This window comes from Micropterus dolomieu, linkage group LG09, assembly GCF_021292245.1.
Source record: "Micropterus dolomieu isolate WLL.071019.BEF.003 ecotype Adirondacks linkage group LG09, ASM2129224v1, whole genome shotgun sequence".
NCBI lineage: Eukaryota > Metazoa > Chordata > Actinopteri > Centrarchiformes > Centrarchidae > Micropterus > Micropterus dolomieu.
The window spans coordinates 10,788,572-10,812,854 of record NC_060158.1 but is presented as its reverse complement, the minus strand read 5'-3'; the positions used below and the strand labels follow the sequence as shown (position 1 = coordinate 10,812,854).

General features: G+C 39.9%; 2 protein-coding genes across 4 annotated transcripts in view; both read left to right on the top strand.

Moving 5' to 3' along the window:
• The first annotated feature begins 1,873 nt into the window (after nt 1–1,873).
• ppp1r18 (protein phosphatase 1, regulatory subunit 18) lies at nt 1,874–10,467 on the top strand. 3 transcript variants are annotated; one of them, XM_046059701.1, is made up of 3 exons: nt 1,874–3,427; nt 3,527–4,413; nt 7,693–10,467. In XM_046059701.1, the coding sequence occupies exons 1-3, from the start codon at nt 2,035–2,037 to the stop codon at nt 7,939–7,941; spliced, it is 2,529 nt and encodes an 842-aa protein (XP_045915657.1). In that variant the 5' UTR covers nt 1,874–2,034; the 3' UTR covers nt 7,942–10,467. The 3 variants fall into 3 exon arrangements, with proteins under 3 accessions (XP_045915657.1, XP_045915656.1, XP_045915655.1); XM_046059700.1 differs by having other exon boundaries at nt 1,874–4,413; nt 7,693–7,903; nt 9,389–10,467; XM_046059699.1 differs by having other exon boundaries at nt 1,874–4,413.
• A 1,574-nt stretch (nt 10,468–12,041) lies between these two features.
• Nucleotides 12,042–24,283, top strand: part of cratb (carnitine O-acetyltransferase b) — a 28,339-nt gene continuing 16,097 nt past the window's right edge. Inside the window, exons 1-6 of the mRNA XM_046058167.1 lie at nt 12,042–12,418; nt 12,826–13,050; nt 14,684–14,802; nt 17,186–17,239; nt 20,084–20,249; nt 21,912–22,086. Of these exons, the coding sequence (XP_045914123.1) occupies nt 12,368–12,418; nt 12,826–13,050; nt 14,684–14,802; nt 17,186–17,239; nt 20,084–20,249; nt 21,912–22,086 (790 nt within the window). The 5' untranslated portion in view covers nt 12,042–12,367. The remainder of the gene's footprint in view (nt 12,419–12,825; nt 13,051–14,683; nt 14,803–17,185; nt 17,240–20,083; nt 20,250–21,911; nt 22,087–24,283) is intronic.

Here is a 24,283-nt window from a genome sequence, read left to right as displayed (position 1 = left end):
AAAGTGGAGATGACAACTGCAAAGTCGAAGCGGATACAGTAATATCTTTGCAAAGACTGTTTTTTGGTGAGTTTCAGTTAACATTTTCATCCTAATTATAAGACTAAAGCAGACGGTAAGAAGACTGTAAAATGTGCATAATGTGGTGTAAGTTAATTTGACTCCGTTGACAACAGATAAACTTGAACTGCAGGCTAGTGTTGACATATGTTGTCCCACCTTGTGAGTCTACATTGATTTTTTAATCAATTTATTTTTTAATCAATTTGTTTATATAATGCTATTAAACACTGAAAATACCTTTTACTGTATTGTGTCCCAAAAGTTCAATTTTGAACTGATTAAACTTAATTATTTGCTCATTTGCATACCACTCCCAGAGGCTCTACAGGAGAACGGCAACCATCTTTTCCAAAACCCGGCACTTTTCCTGTTATGTCTGTCTCCTCTCTGCCGGAATGGAAGCAACTCCTGCTGGAGAAAAAGAGGAGAGAGGAGGAGGAGCGAGAGAGGAGAGAAAAGGAGGAGGAGGAGAAATTTGCCAGCATGCCCGCCTGGAAGCGTGGGATCATCCAGCGGAGGAAGGCAAAACAGGACAGTTTTGGTGACAGAGAAAAGGAGAGAGATGCCTGTCTGCTGCAGGTGGATGTCAGATCTCCTTCTGATGGTCTGAGTGACACGGACAGCTTTGTAACGGTCAATCCGGGAAGCGAACTGTCACTTAGTCCAGATTTGGGGCAATGGCTGGATGCAGACCTCAAACCAGTGAGTCAGGTGTCTGTTGAAACTATAGTTCCAGTCCATGAAAACCCATTTATTCGCACGCAGAGTTCGTGGAGGAAGGGCAGAGATGCAGATGTAGGGAATGAGCCAGAAGTTAAGGAGAAAGAAAAATTGAGCCCCAGGGGTCAAGATGGAGAGTCAGGAAGAGAAAGAGATATAGAGCTGAAAATAGAAAGATTCAGAGATTTAAGTGAGGGACGGGAAAAAGAGAGGGGCAAAGACAGGAGTCAAGGAAGAGAAAATAGCAGGGAGGGATGGGAAAAAGATAAAAGCCAATGGAAAGAGTCAGTTAAAGATGCAGGCAGGGAGCGGGAATTCCTCAAAGTAAGAAAAGACGAGGAAGATAAAGAAACAGATCCACCATCTAATACGTTTTCCCCCAACGTCCCTTGTCTTCGGACCATCCGAGCCGACAATATCATCATCATCGAGCAGGACAGGAGAAGCAGCGATGAGAGAAGAGGTAGATGGAGGGAAGCGGAGAGGGAGAGGCCTGAGGAGGACCACAAGGGGAAGAGAGGGATGAAGATGGACCTGAGGGAGATCCTGGCCGGGGGAGGGAGCGTCACAGAGATTCGAGCCTCTGAGGTTCTGATCATAAAGCCCCCAGCAAGCCCTGAAGAGAGGAATCCAGTAGGAGGAGAAGGAGGAGGGAAAGGTTCAGGTAGACAGGATGGAGAAATGAAGTGCAGCATGGATGGAAGGAGGGAGAGTATGGGCAGGGAGCTGAGAACAGACATATCCTGGCTAAGAGAAAAAGAGAAAGAGAGACCATGGGGGCAGGCAACAGTTATTAAAGATGACAGGAAGGACAGCTTAGATGATAATGTGTTTGTGGAAAGAGGAGGGAGGGTTAGCCAGCTGCTGAGTAAATTTGGAGAGCACCCCAAGCCTCCATCTCGATCCAAAAGCTCTGATAATTTCCTCCGGCCTGGTAGGAGAAAATACTCAGGCGATGAAGATGACCAGCAGTATGAGGAGAGGAATATGCTGTTAAAAGGTGTGCCAAAACGCTCATTAAGTTTCTCTGACCGTGTCATATGTGGAAAGGAGAATGGTATAGATGACAACGGGTATTATGAGATGAAAATTAGAATACATTCAGACAAGGGCATAGCGCCGTGGGTTGACGTAGCAGGGAAGGAAACCACAGCAAAGATCAAACTGGGGTGCTCAAGACTTTTAGATAAAGACAGGTTTGGAAAGCTTAGAGACAGACAGTTAAAAAACGAGGATGGAAAGGGGGGGCCCATGCAGAGGAGCAGTGAGCCAGAAATCTCCATCCTAAACAGAGGCGAAGTAAAGAAAGTTGAGGCTGTTGACACCAGGGCTGCAGAAAAGGCAGCTGATGCACATGGAGACGAGGGGTTCACAGTGGCGTCTGTCAAAAACACAGAGGGAATCTCATTTGCCAGAAGAGTACCGATCAGGCAGGATGGGAAAGCGAGAGCAGAGAGAGAGGTGAAGCCACTGGCAGGTGAGAAAGGTTCAGAAAGGGAGCAGAGAGTAGAAAAAGATTCAGAGGCGGGGGGACGGACTGAGGCGCAAGTTTGTGACAAAAAGGTGTCTGAGTTTCGGAGAGACGAGGGATTCGAAAGCACAATCCCACCTGAAGTTACAACAGCAGAGCTGGCCAGTCCATGTCAGGCTGCTGAGAGTCAGTACAGACATGAATCAGCTTTCACAGAGTGCTCCAATCTACTCTGTGCTGTCACAGATAGGGCCAGTGACCCCCATAGAGGGTCCGAGTGGAGTGATACAGGGCCACAAGGACTTTACCTACCACCCAATGTTTTGTCCCAACAGACAGAGGATCTTATAAGTAAAATAGAAAAAATAGGAGACACAACTGTTTATAGCAATGAGAAAGGAGGAAGGGCTTACAAAGCTGCTTATGAAGTGAACAAAGAGAGCAAGCAGGAGGCGCAAACATACAGTGATGTTGGGTCAGAGAACCTCATTCATGATGTAACCCCCAGATCTCCGAAAAGGATTGCACCAATGGGGATCAATCCAGGTCCCCTCGAGATTCAAATCCCCAGAACTGTCTTTTACGTTGCGGAAGAAATGGTGGAGAGTAAAAAGGCCATAGGTCAAAACAACGAGGGGCAAGACTGGGAAGCAGGTAAAGGTGTTGAGAGGAGGGACAGCTGGAGGATCGGAAAACCCTTGAGCCGCATCGAGTCCCTGCGAGAGAAAATCAGACAAAGAGAGCTGGAGAGGCAGAGACAAAGAGAGGCACAAGATGGAGGTGGAAGTGAAGGTTCAGAGACAAGTGATATTCAGATAGCTGAGGAGAGGCGTGATGAGAGGGGAACTGAAATAGACAAAGAGGGAGAAGCTGCAGCTGACATGCGGAAGAGGCTGGTCAACGCAGAGAGGGCACAGGAAGACGCAGCAGCGCAGACATCCGTGACTGCATTTGACGTCACACAGGAAGTCAGCGTGCTAAAAAGCTGCCCTCAACTTCCTGTTTCTGTCCAACATTCACAAGCCGTCAGAGTAGAGGAAGCATCAAGCGAGTTTTACACTGCTGCCACCGAAGTTATCTCTGACAGCTTCCAGATATCTGAGGATGAAGACGACCTCCTGAAACATGTGGAAGAACAGCTGAGGCGCCACAGGAGCCTACACGAGAACAGAGGTGAAGAAAGGGAGGCGGAGGAGAAGGAGCTCTCAGAGGAGGAGGTAGAGGAATACACATCGCCTCTTGATCCTGAACAATCTCTCTCCCCTTTGCCAGCTCACCCCAACTCCCTCACAGCCATGAGTCGGATCTACAACTTGGGAACTGTTGGCTCGAGGTCGGGCTTGTGTCTGAGGGAGAGGACGGTAGACAGCCCATCAGTGCACCTTGTTAAAGTGAAGCCCCTCATGTCAAACGCACAGCAGAGGGACAACACAGCATTCTCAGGTGATGACATTTCTGGGGTTCAGACAATACAGCAACAGATAGAGCAGTTTCAGCTGAAAGAGCAGGAATCGCTGACATCTTGTACATCGCCAAACACTCCTCTCAAAGACAGAGAGACAAAGGGGCAGCAAAGCCCCAGAGGAGTGTTAAAGCAGCAGGTAAAGGACGATGCCAAGACCCAGGAGAAAGATCAAGAAACGTCAGAATCAAACCCCACAGTGTCTCCTCAGCATACTTGTTCTCCAACATCTGTGCTCAAACAAACCAACCAAACTATCACCATTACCCCCTCACTTCTCAGGAGCCAATCCCCGGAAAATACTCTGAAACCCTCAGATTGCGCCCCGACCCCAGCCTCCTCCCCATGCTCTCCATCTCCTGCCCATTCTCCTAGTGTTTCGCCATCTCCCACCCCATCACCCGTGCGCTTCTTAATCAAGAGTGCCTCTGGAGGCCAGGTGAAGAGAGGTGCCACCATCACAATCTCTCCAAAAAAACCTCATGGGGAAGGAGGAGGAGTGACGGGGTCCACAACGAAGCCCAAGGTAGCAGGGGTGACAGCCACAAAGGCCTCATCGCAGCAGGCCCAGACTGTCTCAGCTGTCGCCGAGCCAGTGAAGAAGAAGTACCCCACAGTGGAGGAGATTGAGGTGATTGGCGGGTATCAGAATCTGGAGAAGTCCTGTCTGGTCAAGAACAGAGGGACCCTGAAAAGGGTGAGTGAACATTGTAGTTGTTTGTTTATAGTGTGTGGTGTTTTTTGATTTCAAAATGCTGTCAGAATGGCGAAGAGACTAAGCCAGATATCAGAGGGATTGTCGCTCTACTACTTTCTAAAATTCATCAGAGGTGGGCCAGAAGGGCATCACCTTGTGTCACCTGCCTGATGGTCCCTCGTCGTCAAGCAGAATCCCCTTTCACTGGGAGAACATCCCTGTTGATTGAGAAGTGCAATCACAGAGACCGACCTAAGCCGGTTAAAGCCTTAACAAGCACGACATCTTGATTCTTAGCCATAAAATCCTGGAGTGATCTGCTTTGCCATTTGCTTCTGCAGTCTAATTCTTTGCAGACTTCTGACTTTTACCTTACGATAACAGTCTCACCATACATATTTTATTCAAGCACATGTGGACAGAGGCATATTTTTATGTTTTTGTTTGCTAATCTAACTCTGCATCTAAAATGAGGACAACTATGAGTGCAACATAAAATAAAAGTGTTTGATATAGTACCCCTTAGTCTGTTAAAGCTTCTGCGGTAAGAAACAGTTAATGTTGCAGGCTTCACTGGAGACTGACAAGTTGAGTAGGAAACCACAATGACAAGCAGCCAACTCCATCCTCCTGTTATTATTATTATTTTTTTTGCATTTTGAGTGCTTAACTAACAATACGTGCAGCTTTTATGTAATAAAGGAGATGAAGACAAACTATCTCAGCAGAGCTGCAATAAATGTCTGTCCTTTATTACACCATCCTTTGGTGATGAATCTATTTTTTTGTGTTTCACGGCACCTGACTGCCTATTCGAAGAATCATATGTTTTTTTTATACGATATTTTTCTATGTAAGGGTTGTTAAAGTGCTGGTAATTTCCCCTCAGTCTGAAACTGTGTGTGTTGCAGACTGCTTCCTTGTTCCCTCTCACCAATTCTGCCATTTGTGTTGAGTCAGCCTTCCCCTCTTCTCAGACAAATCTCTCTTTGTATCTTCTTGGCTGTTTCCTAGCAGGGGTTTAGTTTGTTAGACTGGAGTCTTGGCAAGCAGTTTTTGAGTTTCTGGCCCTCCGCTGGCTATGCTGAGCGTTACTGACAGCAGGCCGCCAATTCTTAGTTTGGCGTGGGTGAAATGGAAAGAGAAAGAAGTCAGAAGTGTTACAGAAAAATGTGAGAAAAAGTCGACGGTGGTTTAATGTGCCAACAAAGAGTAGAATTGAGGGAGGGCAAAAACAAATGACAGTTTGACAGTCATACTGAGAGGATTAAAGGCATTAAATGCTTGTTATTCAGCCCAACAGAAACTGTCACGCTGCATGTTTTTGCTCACTTCCTCTTTCAAACTTCTTCACTTCCTCCGAACAAGAGACACAAGGAAGTATCCATGTTTAAATCGCAAAATGCAACTCAGACTGTTTTATTACAGGGCCAACTGTTTCAAAAGACTCGACTATAGTAATCGACACAAGAGTGAACAAGAAACTAGGGTTTGATGCTGTGCTCTGTGGATGAAGTTCTCCAGCTCTCAATCGGCCCATTACTGTGACTTCTAATGAAATACACATTCATCTATAAGCGCAGTCCACCTTAGCTGCAGTGAGTGACCACTTTACGGCGGTGATTCTCTGACCACCTGTCGCTGTCTCGTTGATGTCCTTCAGACGGTTTGACATCAGGGCTCCTTCCCTCCCCCTTATGACCCATGCCATTCTAAGCAATCCCAAACATGCTTTAGAAAAGACTGAATTGTTGTCTTGAACTATAAAACACATATTGTGGGTCAGTCTGGAATATGAAAACTTTGCAGCCCAAATTTAAAAATCTCTCTGAACACAAATAGAAACTTACTAACAAAGCACTATTGAACCTGTTGAGAAGTGTGGTCAGATATTACTATAAATACTGAATTCCTGCTAATGAAAAATTCCCTCTTTCGCTATCTTATTGTTCTCCAACTCTTTCGGTTTCTGTCTCACCCGGTGCCTCTGCTGTCCTGCTGTGTTAGCCTGGGTTAATCGGGTTCAGGGAGGGAGGATTAGCCTCCTGTGCCTGAGCATGATTCGCCCAGCCTCTCTAATGCAGAGCTATTATCTGCACTCCTCTGCGGACTGCCAGGGTGAAGCAGCGGTAACTCGTATAATGTGTGCAGTGTCCTGTCTGTATGTTTCAGGCTTCATCCAGATCATGTCTAATACTGTACACATCCAGGCCTGCAGCTGCTGTTATCATAACTGTGGATGTGCTGTGCTGACCTTTCAGACTGTTTTCCTGTTGGGAACCTTTAAGTAAACAAACTCCATGCAAATATCCGTCAGTCCAGGCATAGACGTGCCAAACACTACCAGGACTCATTCAAACCAACTCAGCTGCTGCATAATAGTTGATCTGTGTGATAAAAGTCGTTCCCTGAATAATCAATAAGTTAGTGCATGAAGTGTTCAATCAGTTGGTGCTCTGCAGAGGGAGTATTTCTGCTGTGTTAAGCCTCATGCTGTCAGTTTCCATTATACTGACAGATTACAAACATCTCTCCCCCCAGTACCTCAAAGTTGTGTTCACATTTGACCAAATGAGCACGTTAGAGGAAATAACAGGAAGTATACTGCGCTTTGGCCTACAGATTGTCTTTGCTATTTGCGTGCAATGTTTTGTTTTGATTTTTGAAATAATTTGTTATATAATGAAAGCACAGCGTGTTTGAAACAGACATGCTCTTCTTTAAACTTTTAATTATTTTGTGGAAGATTCTCCCGTCATTTCACTAGAGGATGAATTATTTTCTAATTCCTGATAATCTCTTCAATTGAATTAAAGGTAACTTTAGCAGAAGTATTCAAATCTAGTGTGTAAGTGGCATCGATAATGAGTCAACTTTTTTATTAATGTAGTGTCCGTTTCTTTGTCCGACTTTTGTGCCAGAGTCTTTCATGCTTGAGTTCAAGTTGCCCCCAGTCTTTAAAAAATGTTTATACCATTTTGCCTTCAGTCAATAGATGACAGTGGAGATGCACAAAGCTGCCTCTACTCCCTACAGAGCAGAATAGAAACACAAAACATGCAAAACACAGCCCCCCATTTCTGATGAAGAACTTTATTTCCAAACGGTACATGTGAAGGTGTTTATAGAAGTATTTACATGTCTTGGAAGTGGATGTCAGATATCAGTCCTTGTTCAGTATCTTCAGCTGAGCCAATCATTTCTTTAGAGCAATGTATTTAATGCAATGTAATGTATTTGTCCGGAGCAAAGTAATCCTCTCTTTACTCATGTTTACAGGGAAAGGTGTGTTTCGACGAGGACCAGCTGGAGCAGGTCTGTGAGTACCCATCAGAAACCTCCATGCTGGCTTATACCCCTTACCCTCATGATCCGTGGAGACTGCAGGGAGAGGACGTGCAGGAGGATGAGGATGAAGTAGAGGGAGGATCGGTCATATCCAAAAGCATAAAGAACGTGGGGATTACAACGGGTCGGGGTCTAAGAGTGGGTCAGTGTCACCCCCTTCTCAAGAAACATAGTGTGTAAGGAGTGAGATCATGGATTTAGATTGTTTTGCCATTCATGGTGACTTCTGTGGTCTCCTGTGAAACACTCCACAGGTTTGGACTTTAGATGGCAAATTTTAGTTTCTTGTCTGTTTATTTTCACTGTGTTGTCACCACAGAAGAAGGCCCGAGTGCCTGCACTTTCCTTAAATTATCTGTCTGGCATTATTCTATGGCTTATTCTTCATAATATCAACAAAATCCAAGACCAAAATCAACAATCCATTTATCTTTTCTGTAGTATGTCCTGTGAAGTAAATGTCTGGTATAGCTTATTTCCCTGTGCTAGAGCATTATTTTGAGTCAATTCCCACATGTTGTAAACACTGACTTCCACAATAAATATCTATTAATTTGATGCAAAAAATAGGCCCCAGCAAATGTTCTTGCTCCTATGTAATTTACTCCTATTCGAGTAACATTAGCTAAAAACTACAGTGCCCAGCAGTTTTACAGAGCCTTTTTAAAAAAAGTAAAACAATCTATTTGTCAACCATTATTAAAGATTTAAATGTTTAGAAACAGTGATTAGGCTTTGGGCTGAGTATCATAGACAGGGTAGGGAAGAACTAACAGAGAGACTTACTAAAGCGGTAGTCAGTCACAAAACCTCTCCAAACGGTTTTATTTTCTCTGCACTGTTCATCCCCACTGTTTTAAGAAATTATTTAATTCAGTAGAGTTATAAAAATAATGAACCTCTCTGAGCTTGCAAGCTTGCTAACTAACAGAATGCTAAATGTTTGCAAGCTAAATGTTGCTTAGCAAGTTCATTAGCTTGGTCACTAATTTAACAATAAGTTCATACAGTTTATGTGTTTGTAGCATCGACTCCTTTCTCATAGCTCTTTTGCGGGGGAGTTTACACTCCGACAGAGGAGGTTAAATAAAAATTAATGGTGTAACATGGCTAATTAGTTACTATAGCGTCCTCCATTTTAGACTCTGCATTCACTCAAAGTCAGGAGAGCAAAATCCAGTGTCAAATGTGGTGGTTATGGTAAATACATTTTACTGAGAAATATTGTCATTTTAAACTATTGTTGGTTTTGGTCTTTTTGTGGGATTTCTTTACAATAAAAAAAACCCTAGAATAACGCCAGTCTCGTCCTTTCAATAAACCAACCAATTTCCAGAGTTTTGCAATTGGTAGCAGGTTAGCCGCACGGGCAAGCTCAGCATAATGAAGAAATATAGGCCTAAAGATTAAAAATCTAACACAACTCTGGTTTTAAATGCAGCAATTTAAAACATAGAATTGATGTTATGAGAGAGCAACTGGAATGGTATAGTTGCATTTATGGTCCTCACAAAGCCGTAAATGTCACTGTTGGTGAACTCAACGAAGTCAGCTCCAAAAACAAAATGGAATAGAAAATCCTAGCTTCATCTTATTTACCTTCCATCTCCGTCTCTCTGTTTTCCAGATGAGTCTTGCCCTCGGTAGAAGCCAGTCATCTCGCCAAAATTGCCCATGTGATAAGCTGACCAACATTTTGTTGAACAATATCACATGATTTTGATTATGTTTTGTTTAGTTTAAATTGTTGAAATGAGTGTTGAAGTGAGTGTTTGTAATCGGTGTGGTGTTTTGTTTCATTTAGCGTCAGAATGAATGAATGTTGAGGAAGAAATGTACAGCACAGTTTGATTCATGCAGTTAAACAATAAGAAACATAATTTTTGTTAACTGGGTAAAATATCTCCTGGTGTTATTTTCAGGGAAGTTTAGGGACAAATGTGAATGTAAGTATGGTACATATTATAAAATACCCTCAGGTGTGCACGGCTGGGTGATGAAGGATCACTTGTCTATGCAATATAATAAAAACAAATAACATTTTATTTTTTAGTTAATATATTTGATAGTTTCTTTTATGTTAATTACTTTCTAAATTTAAGTCAGCACTGCCTCAGCACAGAAGAGCAATGTTTATATCATCTGGTTTCATGTGCCTGCTGGATTTGCCCATACAGATGATATGAAGATCAGTTTATATAGATACTTGTATATTTATATAAGATATTTATATTTTTCTTGTATGAAGCCTTTTGGAAAAACCTCCTCTCAGTGGGTGTTGTGTTGAACGTTGCAGGAATATGGGTGGCGCAATGTGTGCAGGACAATTTTCAGAAGTTTATGTCTTTTGTGGGGTTTAATTGAGCCTTACTGTTCACAATGACAACTCTGGTAACAGTTCAGTTAATGTGTATGGATGTAAATAAAGGATTTTTTTTGTCATGTATAAGTGGAGAGAGCTGTGTGAGTGAAACTCCCTGAGAGGAAGCAGAGTTGAGAGTACAAACGATTCAATTAACAGATTAGCTTCATCATATTACAGCTGATATTTGACATTTGGCTTTATTACATTTATAATACAATATATACAGAGTTTTTATTGTTTGTGAATTTGTATTTTAATTGGTGAAACAAGAGGCAAACAATTTTTTTTCTATGAAGAAGCTGGCTTCAAGAGAAAAAATCTAATAAAAATCTCTGACAACAGTTTTGTCTCTTCTTTGTTAATAGTACAAGCACAGAAAGTGTCCCTTTTCATGTATTTTCTAGCACCAGGGACCAGGGAACACAGTTGTTCTTATAAATACATAAATAATATAATTATGGTGAAAATATTCTAGTTACAGTATATGTACATTTACTTTCTATTCTTGACCTTTGACAATTTAATCTTACCATATTTTTTCTAAACACATATATTGTTAAATATATTGAAATACATAGTTTAAAAATAGCAGATTACACCTGAGAAATAAAAATATATACATTATATGTTATATACCTTTTGTAAGATATCTTTCCTGCGAAGTTGAACTTTACATCAGTAAATAAAGTGTCCGTTTAAATAAGCTCAATTTGTAGGTAAAAACACAAACTGTACTGACCAGAGATGGCTGGATTTTCAACACCATATAAAAACGATGTAAAAGAACATTTGCATAGCTGCCAACTCTCATGCACTGAGCATGAGCCTACTGACACTTTTCAACAGCTGTCACACCACACATCAACTTTCTCATGCAATGAAGAACAAATGTATAACTGATAATGTAATCAAGTGAACCCGCTCTGTGAGTCGCAGCTGGTTTGTGACAATACAGCTTGTGACAGAGCTTTATCAGAGGTGCTAAAGTTAACATTTGTGTAGATTTGTGGTGTCACTCACAAACAGTTCTGTGTCTGTCAGAGGTCTGAAGGAGATCCTACCATATCAGCAGAGCAATAATCAGAATCAGAAATACTTTATTGATCCCCGAGGGGAAATTCTTGTGTTACAGTTGCACACTTCAAGTCATTATAGAAATAGAAATAATAAGAGAAAGTAGGTAAGTAGGAAATACAAATGTATTTGTTTAATAGGAGTGTGGACATTTGTACAGCATTTTACAGTATATGACAGATATGTAATGAATAAATAGTAATATTAATGAGTAGCCTACTGATAGTGTTAAGGTGGAATGGATTAAAAATCATTAGAAATTGCAGTATTGGGACAGAGTTAACCAGAGTGTTGCACACTAGTTGAGTATTGAGACAGAGAATATTGCACACAGGCAAATGCACAGCAGATTTAGAGGGCAGGTGGACCTAAAAATAATGTGAACTCTCATAATTCAGAATATTCTAATATTTTATCACATTTTAAATGCACTGGCTTAAAAGTGTGTAGAGATGCAGACAGAAATGTCAGAAATGTTACAATCAGTGCAGTGGAATTGTCACAGAAACCCTGCCCAGGGCCCTGCCCATAAAATACACTGACCTCAGCAATACCAAGTGTCACTCCAACCTAAATTCAAAAGTTGGAAGCCCTGCATTTGTGTTTGGATGGAAACCTGAAATAATTTTTAATTGAAAGTGCATTTCCTGATTATACCCTTAATTAGGTAATATATAATGCAGAGTTGTATACACACGTTATGTTGTTACTTGTTGTCCAGGCTCCTTGTTCCGTTAAAGCTTATCACACAGCGCCATCACGAGGTGTAACAGCGACATCCTGCGGGGAGACGCGGTATTCGTGTCACGTAGCTGTTTACGGAACAGGCCTTAAACACTTATACGTCAACACGTGCGCAGGCTTGTAGCGTCAGTCCAGCTCAGTTCAGTACGTGAAACTTGGCATGCTCGCATTTAGTGGGAAGAAAACACAGAGAGGGGGGTTTGCCTTTGCTTTTTTATCACATGCAGAAGAGTTTTCAAACTAGGATCTGTCGAGCGATGAGGACTCTAATCTACATCCACCACGGAAAAGCAGGAGGGCTGGGCGTCACTTATTTGACGGTCTGACGCCGTGGGCTTTGTTCAAAAGTTACCAGAACATAAAGGCAAAACTGCTTTTTGTGTCACAGATGCAACACAGAGTGGATTTCTGATTTAATGAAACATGATTTTGAGGAAAATACAACCAGGATCCTGCAGAGCATGGCTGTCTCGGGTGAGTCGTTTATCTATTTTTAGAGTTAGCTGTCTAACTAAAGTCTCATACTGTTGGCAATTTATAATAACGTTACTTAACGTTAAGTCACATACTGTATAGCTATTATAGCAACCTGGGTTGTTAAACGATTAAGAAGCAGCTGATCATGTTTCACCAATCATATCTTTCACACTTCCTTTTTTGATACGCCTAAGTCGTGCCCAGCTCTTATTGGCATTTGGTCAAACTTTCATGGAAGTCATTTCACTGTGCTGACATGCAGAGTTACTGTATCTGCACTTTAAGTAGACTTAAAACGTCTTGGTTGGATTTGTCGTGCCATCAAGGGAGTTTGCAGTGCAATAAGCAAATATATTTCACTCAGTTCTGCAGAAATCCTTAAGCTTCTCTCCCTCTCCTTCCAGGTTTCCTTAAGGCAGGAGCTGTGTTTCTCCTCCTCCGTGCCCTCCCAGCCTGTGCCCCCTTTGGCCCAGACCCTGCAGGGCTACCTGAGGGCCCTGGAGCCCCTGCTGCCCCCAGAGGAGCTCAGCCACACCCAGAAGATGGTGCAGGAGTTCGGCAGGCCGGGCGGCCTCGGTGCACACCTGCAGAAGGGGCTGGAGAGGAGAGCCAAACACACCAAGAACTGGGTCTGTGTCTGCTCTGTCAGAGTAGGAAATGTGACGGATGTTAGAGATGGATATGTTTGTGTTTTAAAGCACTTTAAAGTGTGTTTGAAGCACATAATGAGTGGGTTTAACACTGCTGTTATTTATCACTATATCAGGCCAAAGCAGTGGTGCCTGAAACCCTCCAAAAGAGAAAACATTACCTGCTCTTCACCTCTTCTAGAATTATAACCTCTGTGTTGATTAAGTATTAAACGAAGCTAAGATGCTTCAAAAGACAAACAAATACTACATGCGCACAGAAAGGCTGCCCAATCCAGAATTTGTCGTTTTAATAAGAGCAGTCTGTTGCAACTGTGCTAAATAAAGGACCCAGGCTGTGTATTACAAAATTCAGTGTAAGTAAAGATTTATTCATAAAGCCCTTTTCAAGACAAAAGGTAGAAATTGCTTCAAAATAAAAGCATTCGGCCCAAGAGATCAAACATGCAGGATTTTAGCACAAGAGCAACAAAATAAAATGTAAAAAACATACAGGAAATGAGTTATAACACGTTTTTTTAATACTAAAACATTATCAGCCCCTGGAACCTGATGTGTGTTAAAATTCACCGACATACAGTCACAAGTAGTGCATTCTTTCATTCATGTAAAGGGGGAAATTTATGAGAAAAGATGCATTAAAAAAAACAGTGTTCACCCTGTTTTCTTAATCACATTTCTGAGATATTTTGCAAACTAATAAACAAACAAATAGAATCAGAAGGAGCTTTATTGCCAAGTAGTGTTTTACACATATGAGGAATTTTCTGTGGTGATGAGGTGCTACACGTAGACAAACATACAGTCAACATAAATAAATGTAGAAATATATAAATATGGAATGGAAGAACAACGTTGCAGATATTTACATGTGCATTATTCTGGGTCTGTGCCGTGCAGAAGTAACGTAACGGAAGAGAATATTGTGTACATATAAATATATAAACTGACAACATAAAATTATACAACAACAAAGATCAACAATCAACAACAAATATGTGCGACGTGCCAGGTCTGTGCCCGACACAAGATGAAACAGTATTTACATGTGCAGAGATATTTGTATCATTTGCAAGGGGGGAGTGTCAGTGGGGGACCTGGGCCTTGTTAATGAGGCTAGCTGCAGACGGGAAGAAGCTGTTTTTGGAGTGAGAGTTTTTGGTCCTGATGGACCGCAGCCTCCTGCCAGAAGGGAGAGTCTGAAACAGTTTGTGTCCGGAGTGGGAGGAGTCAGCTGCAATCTTTCCTGCACGCCTCAAAGTCCTTGAGGAGTACAGGTCCAGAAGAGAAGGAAGATTGCAGCCAATCACCTTCTCTGCAGAGTGAATGATACGCTGCAGCCTGCCCTTGTCCCTGGCAGTGGCAGCAGCGTACCAGATGGTGATGGAGGAGGTGAGGATGGACCCAATGATGGCGGTGTAGAAGTCACCATCATTGTCTTTGGCAGGCTGAACTTCTTCAGCTGCCACAGGAAGTACATCCTCTAGGGCTAAAAACAAATATTTACTATACAATACATTTTTAAAACATCAGCACATATATCATCACGGCGGTTTGGTCTTAACCACAAAGTTTCTCTTGCTTGAATGTGTGTGTGGTCTCTACCCTGTAGATCACACCCTGGTGGGTGCAGTGGGCATACTTGGAGAGCAGACAGCCACTGCCTGTGCACTCAAGCCCGGCCATTTCTCTGCCGAGGAGGGATTATAATGGCTGGAGGAGCCAGCTAGTGTGAGTCAGCGCACATACACACCAACACTGACACAGCATTCAGCTGCTCTTTTAATCATCCCCTACACCTTGGAAAAACTATGTACTTTCAGAGTGCAACAAGGCCACGATTCAGACCCCATTTGTTGATTAGTCAACTAATTCATCAGATCAGCGCAGTTTTAGTTGATTATTTTAGTTCAGTTCCGTTCATTTATTATTATCCCAAGTGGGGAATAAACACCACAAACACACAAAAGTAAAATAAAATGTAACCAGTACATACAATACACTATAAATAATAGGGATGCACCGAATGTTCGGCCACCTAAATTAATCGGCCGTGAAAGACGCAAAAATTGCCGTTTGCAGACACTGTTCTGCTGAATTGTCTCCTAGCACGTCCACTCCATCTGTGGCTGACTTCTTAGAAAAGGCAACAAACGGTCTGAATCGCTTTGATTGTTTCTGTCACTTGTTTGTGAGAAAACGATTTAGCTGGCCGCACCTACATTTGGAGTGCACAGGTATTCAAGCCTTTATGGTAAATCCACTGAAACGGACCAGTGCGAGTTGACAGGCAGGTTAGCGACTTTATCCTTTCATTTTCTCTCTTTACAAAGAGTGTTGCTGTATGAGAGTCCTACCTGAAGAGAGGCTGTAAAGTCTTCATGTTATGCGATACAAGAACCACATACAACATTTATCATATTGGGTCGGACTTGATGAATTTAGCGCGAGGATACACATGTGACGACGTCCGGTCTTCAAAAAAAGGTGTCTATACAGTATGGAAATAAGATTAATTGGATTATATTCACAGAAAGTATAAAAAATATTACATGTGTAAATTAAAAGTAAACGGACACATGTAATTTACTTTACCGGACCCTCTTGAGCCTCGGACCCACCCCCCATAGTCTCTCCAAATCCTGTGGGAAACACTGAGTAAAAAGCACATTTTGACTATTTAATTTATGAAATGGTGCAAAAATGTGAATGTACTTGTTTTGGTATTCGGCAAATTCAGTTTCGGCTTCGGCCAAGAATTAAAATTTCGGTGCATCCCTAATAAATAGATCTACATTAAATCATAAAACAATCTCTAAATATGATGTTACCTGAGATGATTTAGCAGGGTTATTGCACAGGGAACAAAGGAGTTTTTGCTCTTATTGCTCTTGAATCGTGGAACTCTAAATCTACTACTCTAAAATACAAACATTGCTGACCCTTCTTACAAATTGTATCAGAATTAGTATCAAATTTCAGATCACGATCAATGATTGTTCCTAGATATTTATACTTTTCTACAGAATTCAATACCAGTTCCTTTAATGAAGGTCTTAGACAGTGGTTTGGATGATTTCCTTCTAAATTAAATGATCATATCCTTGGTTAAAGGTGGGAAGACATTTTGAAAGTTTATCAAAACTCTGGCATCACAATAAATATTTTAAAATATACTTCTCTCTCTATTAAATATACTTCTATTCTCTGATAAGCAATGGATTGTAATAGAGCTGCCTGCCTGACTGCCAGTGGTGTAAGAAGTACTCAGATCTGTTACTTGAGAAGTAAGTAAGTAAAGGTAGCAGTTCTACTGTGTTCTTACCTGCGTAAAAGTACATGTAAGTATTTGCATCATAAAATACATAAATTACAAAATAAGTAAAGTACAAAAAGTAAAAGCACTTACCCAGAATGGCCCATTTCAGAATCATGTATATTATGGAATTATAATTATTGATTTATTGTTGTGTATGTTATCTTAATGTTGCAGCTGGTAAAGTTTTTTTTATTTTTTAAACTATATAATATATATTGCCAGGTAGCTTGTGTAATCTGAATTAATTTAAGGTGTCAAATAAATGTAGTGCAGTAAAAAGAACAATATTTCCCTCTGAACTGTAGCTGAAAATGGAAATACTATACTAATAAGTACTGTACTTAAGTACATGATAAACTTGATTAAATAGTTACTTTCCACCACTGCTGACTGCATCTGTCTTTAAATTTTATTATCAATAAATTGATTAGTCAATACCTCTTGTCATTAAGAACTTGTAACCTGATTACCTGCCCCTCTATGAGCTGAAGATACTTACCAACCTTTAGCTTTAGACAAAATAATTGCATTCGTTGAGAAAATTATTTGTGGTCAAGCTCACCATGTGGTTGTTTTTCTGATATTCTTGCAAGTTGTGATGGTGCATTCTTTTCACCTGACACCAAAAAAAATTCTGCTCAGTCCCGCTCTGTGTTTTGCATCAGTAACCTCCTTTGACACCTTTAACAGATTCTAGTGAATGTGAACTTTTTTTTTTTGTACTGTGACGAATTTCCACCTTTTGCATGTTTAAAATCAACTGTGTGACGTAATAAAACAACTGTCTCCTCTTAGGTTTGCTTCCAAACTCATAGCGGCAGTTCTGGACTTCAAGGCCAAAATCAACAGGTAAGTTGCCCTCAGCTGGAGCCAAATAGACATGATTGATAAAAATGATTGCTGGCAAACTGAAGACAACCTTGTCCTGCACATTAATAAAGCAGATTATTTACTTTAGTAAAAGTATTAGCAACAGTAAACATCCTGCATTCATACATCTACTTAAGTGAAAGTGCAGAAGAATGATCAGCAAAATGTACTTAAAGTAATAACAGTATTTGTTACGCTAAGTGGCACCTTTTTATAGTGTTATTTATATACAATAGGATATAACGTGTGTATTCATGTGTGAGGAGCATTGCATTAAGTGTTGGAAAAAACAATCCTATACAGATATTTCTGTCTATAGTTGAGTCCTAAGAGTCTTATTTTGCAGAGCAGTAAGAATATTTCAACATGTTTCTTAAGTAAATGCACTTGTTTTTAGAAACATTTTATCAGTAATTGATTTGTGTTTATAACAGTTTGAAATTTTCCTAATACACTTTAACAAAACTTGAACGACTCAAGTTCAGACTAAAATCATTTGATAAGAAGGAGATTTTTTTTTATTGAACAATGCGTCTTTTTATTTTTTAAGCTCATCTTGTGTTTTGTATGAAAAATAAATGTCAGAAATAAAGTAAAAACACAATATTTCACTCTGAAATGTAATACTTAAGTGAAGTACAAGTACCTAAACACAGGCCTTGAGTATGACTCAGTGTACTTAGCTACATTTAACCACAGGATAAGAAGCATTTAGTTTTAATGCTGACCCTAATAAAACATATTTAAATTTCATTTATTCATTTATTCATTTATTCATTTATTCATTTTTCATTTATTCATTTCAGATCACATCTGTGTTCACGTTCAGTGTTACTGCTCTGTAGATGAACACAATGAGTGTTCACAATATACAGAAATCCCATGACAAGCAAATTAAACCAGCTGCTAATAATTATCTGCTGCAAACATTAGTGTTTATTAGCTATTGAACTTGTTGTTGACCTTTGTTCAAATGCTACAGTAATATCACTCTGACTGGCTGCTATTTTAGTGCTGTAACCTTGAACCCGGCTGGCACCAGTCTGTGTTTCTCAGCCGTATGAAGTTAATCTGGGTCCATATGTATTTGCCTGTAACATTATCTGTGCAAAACCAACAGCACACTATTGAAAGCTCTCTGTCGTGTGCACCTTTTTCCCAGAGAGAAATATAAATTGTGAGCAGTAATCGGTCGGTTTAGAGCAACAGTTTGCCACATTAGGGTATTTATGATGTTTTGTCATCTGAATCATCATTGGCTACTAAGCGGACTCATACTAAGCAGGATAAACTGAAGTATTTGTTGACCTCCAAACTGTCTCTGACTCTACAAGCACACATGAATCAGCGGCTCAATGTAACTGATTACATTTACTCAACTACTTTAATTCTCCACGAACTTTAAGAGGGAATTCTGTTGCTTTTTGCTCCACTATATCTATTTCAAAACTATAATGACTTTGCAGATTGATATTTTACAAACAAAGAAACGTTTATAAAAGATGATGCGCTGTTGTAGATTAAACTTCCCAACAGTATAAAAATTTGTTAAAATCAGCTCCACCTTGACCAACCACAATATTAAATACTTAGATGTTTACGTGTCAGTAATAATAATCCAGTAATATCATGTACAGCAAAGATAAATCTCACAGTAGTTACTGTGAAAACTGTGTCATATATGTAAGAAGTATTTAGATTCTACTTAAGTAAAAGTAGCACTACGACAGTGTAGAAATACTCTGACAAGTAAAAGCTCTGAATTCAAAATCTTACTTAAGATAAAGTAGAAAAGTATTAGCATCAAAGTATACTTAAAGTACTCATTATGCAGCATGGCCCATTTCTGAATCCATCCATCCATCGTCAACCGCTTATAGTGCGTACAGGGTCGCGGGCCATTTCTGAATTATAAATATTATATTATAATTATTGATGCATTAATCAGTGATAATGTTTATCACTTTAATGTTGCAGCTGCACTAATTTTAATTACTTTTTATGCTAGTTTGTGAATTTACCCCAGCGGATCAATAAATCCTCCAGAAAATGGAAATACAACCTCAAAATTGCACTTTAGTAAATTGCACTTTAGTTTAGCCTTTATAGTTTATTATTGAAGTAAGCAGAACAGAGGGCAGTTTAACAGATAGATTGAATGAATCATGATTAAAAAAAGAATAACAAAGAGGGCTTTATGCTGCGATTACACAGAGTTCTTTAGGGATGCATAAAAGATATCTGCATGAATTGAAAAACGTCTGACATTGGGAATCTATGAATACGATAATACCCCAGCAGACAAAAATAGTTTTAAACAGGATGCACGATTATACTGAATATAAATGAACCACAGTTTCATTTACATTACACAGCAGGGCTCTGACTCACGTGAGTTTCATACAGTGAGGTTGAGCTGATTTTATCTACATCTACAAGCGGTGGGCTGCCAAAAACTCTATATTATTATCGTATTTCTGTCTATTATTAAGTACTAAAAGCCTAATTTTGCAGTGTTTTTCATTTAAATCAACCTGTGTCTAGAAAATTCTCGACACAAGTTGATTGAAATATTCCTGAAAAGGTTTTACAGAAAAGTGATCACAGGTATCTGGGTGTTTATCTGTATGCTTAGATATCCTGAGTTCAGGTGTCTGAATCTGTATTGGTAGGAACAAAAGGAGGTTTGCTGCATCCAAATCAATATGTATACAAGTATGAGCAGATAAAAATAAAACCATGTATCCAGAAAAATGTTTTCACTAAAGAGACTAAATATGAACATTAACACACACCTTTGTGCTTCTGTCTGTCTCTTGTCAGCGGCCAGCTGCCGGTCGAGTACGTGCGAGGGAACCCTCTCTGCATGGAGCTCTACCCGCTTCTCTTCTCCTCCTGCAGGATCCCCGGTCCCAAACACGACCACATCGCCTACCACGGCCTCTCCCGACGCTCGCCGACACACATCACAGTTGTCAGGAACTACCAGGTGGGATGAGCCGACAATAGATGAATCAAATAACATTTATCACCCTTGTGGGATTGCAAGTTGTTTGACATTACAGCCATGTTGCGTCGTCGTGCTGTCACACCCATTAGGTTTTTTAAGTTATAAATTACGAATGCACCGAGCCTTGTAAACAGGTATTGAGGATCTTTTATACCTTTTGGCAGCAGGTCTTACAGAGAGAGGAATCAAAAAAAGATAAGCCTCATAGACTTATATATTGTCTATATGTATACTTAGTGTGTGTGTGTGTGTACACAGTCTTCAGTTATCTTCTCTTTTCTCATGTCAGATGAAAACACTGGCTCAATTTAAGCGCCCCTCCAGCTAAGACGATCAGTAAAGGTGAATTTGACTTGGAAAAAGGCCAAGAAGTACATTAAGTTGATGTTGTTGCTTCTATTTGGTACCTTTGTCTGAGTCCAGATAAACTAAACAAATATACATGTGGCTGTCTGAATCAGCTCTTGCAGCTTTAAAATTTCAGCTTTAAACAGGAGTATCGGACATCTAAGTTGTGATGAAACACTGGACGATTTAAAATTAATGGATTTTTATGGAGCATGTTTTTGCTGTTCTGGAAACATGGTAATCTTCAAATGGCGGAATTATGGGCCCATGCATCCTATTTATTGTCCAATTGGCAGTAAAGGGTAAACCCAAGTAGAACTGTAAGAAAGGGCTGATTTCATAGTTGATTAGTTTATTATTTTCTTGATCAGTCATTTGGTGTGTGTAATGTCCAAAATAGTGAAAGAAATCACAATTTCTCCCGAAGGGAGTTTCATATTTCTTGTTTTGTCTGACCAACAGTCCAAAATCCAGTAATATTCAGTCTGATATAAAGTAGATAAAAGCAGCAAATATTTGCTTTTGAAAAGCTGAAATCACTGAATGTTTGGCTTTTGTTCCAGATAAATAACTGAAACAATCAATTGATTATCAAAATAGTTGCAGATTGATTTATTGCTGATTAACTTATTGATTATTCGACTAATGGTTGCAGCTTTAAAAACAAGTAGGGCTGCAACTTACGTTTGTTTTAATCCACTTATCTGACTATTGTTTTTCCAAATAATTGATTAATCATTCTGTATCAGAAAATAGTGCAAAATGCCACAAACACAATTTCTCAAAACCCAAAATGATGTCTTAATATTTCGTCTTAGTTCAATTTGCTATCATAGTGGAATAAGAACTGAAAATGTTTAGATAAGTCAGTTTTTTTTAATTACTTTTGCTTAAAATCTGATTTTAAAAATGTATTGATTATTAAAACAGCTGCAGATTGGTGGACTAATAATTTAATAAACTGATTGTTGAAGCTCTAAGTGTCATCAGATCTTATTTGTCCAGTAGTCAGTTTGTGTTGATAGCAGCAGCACTGCATGTGTTGGTGTTGATATAGAAAGAGAAAGCTCCAGAGGTTAAATGAATCACAAATATGCGTACTGTGACACAGCACTTCCCAAGACAGTTTGTGTCAGAAGCAAATTAAACACAACATTTAGTGGGTGGGGTGGGGGGCTGCTGTTCCCAAAAACAACACAGAAAGCCTCACCCTTCTAGCATCTCTCATCAAATCATCTATAGAGAACGGACGTAACAGAGATGGCCTCCCTTTTCTCTGGTTTTCCTCACTAGTTCTTCCAGCTGGAGGTTTACAACAGTGACGGCTCTCGGATGACGGAAAGTCAGATCCACAGCCAGCTGCTGAGGATCAGGTCTCAGTCCTGGAAGACGGACAAAGAGCCGATGGGCATCCTGACCAGTGAGCACCGTCACACGTGGGGAGAGGCCTACAACCGCCTGCTGAGAGGTAGACCACAGGACGACATACACTCCCGTCAAGCGGGTCTATGTAGCATTTACTGTATACCCAAAAACTCTACTATGTTTATACTGTTAAAATACAGTAGAGGATTTTGCATGTTTTAAGCCGGTAATTACAAGCAAGCGTTCCGGGCTGCTGTTGGTTCCCATTTAATTTCATTGCTCGGTTATAATCAAACTGCAAAAAAACATGCTTGAGAAAGGAAAGGTCTTCCTTATTCTTTGCTGCTTTATAAGTCTGAGTTGTGATAGTTGCAAGCAGAGGCCGTTTTTGATATTTACCTGCCAAACAGAAACATGTTTAACGTAAGAAACTACTAGTTTCACATGAAGTCATTTTCACCACGTCCACGTGAGCTCATTGTAAGTAAAAGTACTAATACACTGTAAAAAATACTCCATTACTAGTAAAAATCTTGCATCAAAAATGTTACTTAATTAAAAGTACAGTATTTAATAGAATATATAATCAGGGTAATGTAGTTAAAGTATTAAAAGTAAAAGTGCTCAATACAGACAGAAATCCAGTTTTCCTACACAGTCCTTGCTCTGTAAATGGAACACAAAGAACATGGGGTGGACCTTGTGGAGAGGGCCAGGCAGAGCGGGCGATTGAAAATCTGCTGACCGGCTGAGAGCTGCTAAACTTGGGCTAGAGGAGCAGGGAGCAGCACTCCAGCTTTCGGACAAATAAACACCCGTGGTCGGACTGGACTTTGCTCGCAACTTCGCCGTTTGCTCGCAGGAGGAGCTCAGAGTAAACTGCTTTTATTAAATTAGCTTTTTACTTTAGTTTTTAGGATTACAACGTTGATTTATCTTCACTCGAGCTTCTCAGCAGCTACATTCCGTGCACATCCGGTTCCAGTGTTGTTAGCGTCGTTTGGCACTACTTCATATTTACATAAAATCCGGACAAAACTGGACATTGCTGGGAGAAAAGAAAGCGAGGAGGTTGAACTACCTGGTGAGTTAAGAAAACATGTGTATGTAACTTTAGTCCAGCTATCGTTGTACTTTACTGTGACCACGTTAGCATAGTGTAGTCCTGATCGCTCCGAATTCCATTCAGAAAACAAACATTTTAGAATTTGTTGTTGTCCTGCTGTCTTGCTGACAGACCTGACAAAGCATGAATTCATATGTTTAACAAAACTGCATCATATTGTAGTTATTTCAGCATCAGTTTGATCCGTTTATTGCTATTTAATCACAGCAAAATGTTTACTTTGGCGGAGCTTCTGAGGGAGCACTGAAGGGAGGGGTTGATGGTTCTAAGATGTTTGTTTTGTCCAACCAACAGTCCACATGTAAAAATGATTAATTATTTAAATAATTACAAGGGAAGGGAGTAAATCCTCACATTTGAGAAGCTGATACAATGAAATTTTACTTACACCATTATCAAAATATTTATTTCCTGTCAATCAATTAATGAACCAATCGTTTCAGCACTACTTGTGTATATATTGTTAGGCACTGTAGTTACATTTTTACCAAAGCATGATATTTTATAAATGTTCTATAAGTTTCGTATGTAAAAGTATTAATTTGTAAAGTAATTAGTAACTAAAGCTGTAAAATAAATGTAGTAAAGTAAAAATATTTTCCTCTGAGAGGCAGTGGAGTGGAAGCATAAAGTAGCATGAAAAGAAAACACTCAAATAATGTCCAAGTACCTCGTAATTGTAGTTAAGTGAGGTATATAAACTTAGTTTCTTTATACCACTTCTCACTGTACATCTTCAGAGTTTGATCCCGACTTGGATGTCAGAATTTCTTTAAATGCACCATCAGGGAAAGACTTCTCTGCGTTACCAGATTCTCTGTAAGGAATGCATAAAGGGAGCTGACTTATTGATTACTTTGACGGATCTCTCAAGCAGATTTAAGTGTCTAAAAAGGTTTTTGTTATAACTGAAACCTCGAAATCAATCTGAAATGTGTGACATGCTTTGGTCAGAAAAGTGTATGCGATTTGTAGGGCAAATATGTAAATGTTACGATTTTTAGACATGTTTCAGGCCAAAAACAGACTTGCTAGTACCAGAAATTGGCTTAGCAGGTCAAAGCTGGTATGTTTTGATAAATAAGACACGTGGTACTTATTTTCAGCTTGACATTTTGCTTGTTTATTTTCATGATCTTTCTTTCTCTCGCTCTGTGTGTGTGTGTGTGTGTGT

Bases quoted from the DNA above. Each gene is read 5' to 3' on its own strand.
- ppp1r18 (XM_046059699.1), top strand. From the start codon at position 2,035: ATGCAGAGGAGCAGTGAGCCAGAAATCTCCATCCTAAACAGAGGCGAA. The intron at 4,414-7,692 runs GTGAGTGAACAT...TCATGTTTACAG, and splicing joins ACAGAGGGACCCTGAAAAGG to GGAAAGGTGTGTTTCGACGA.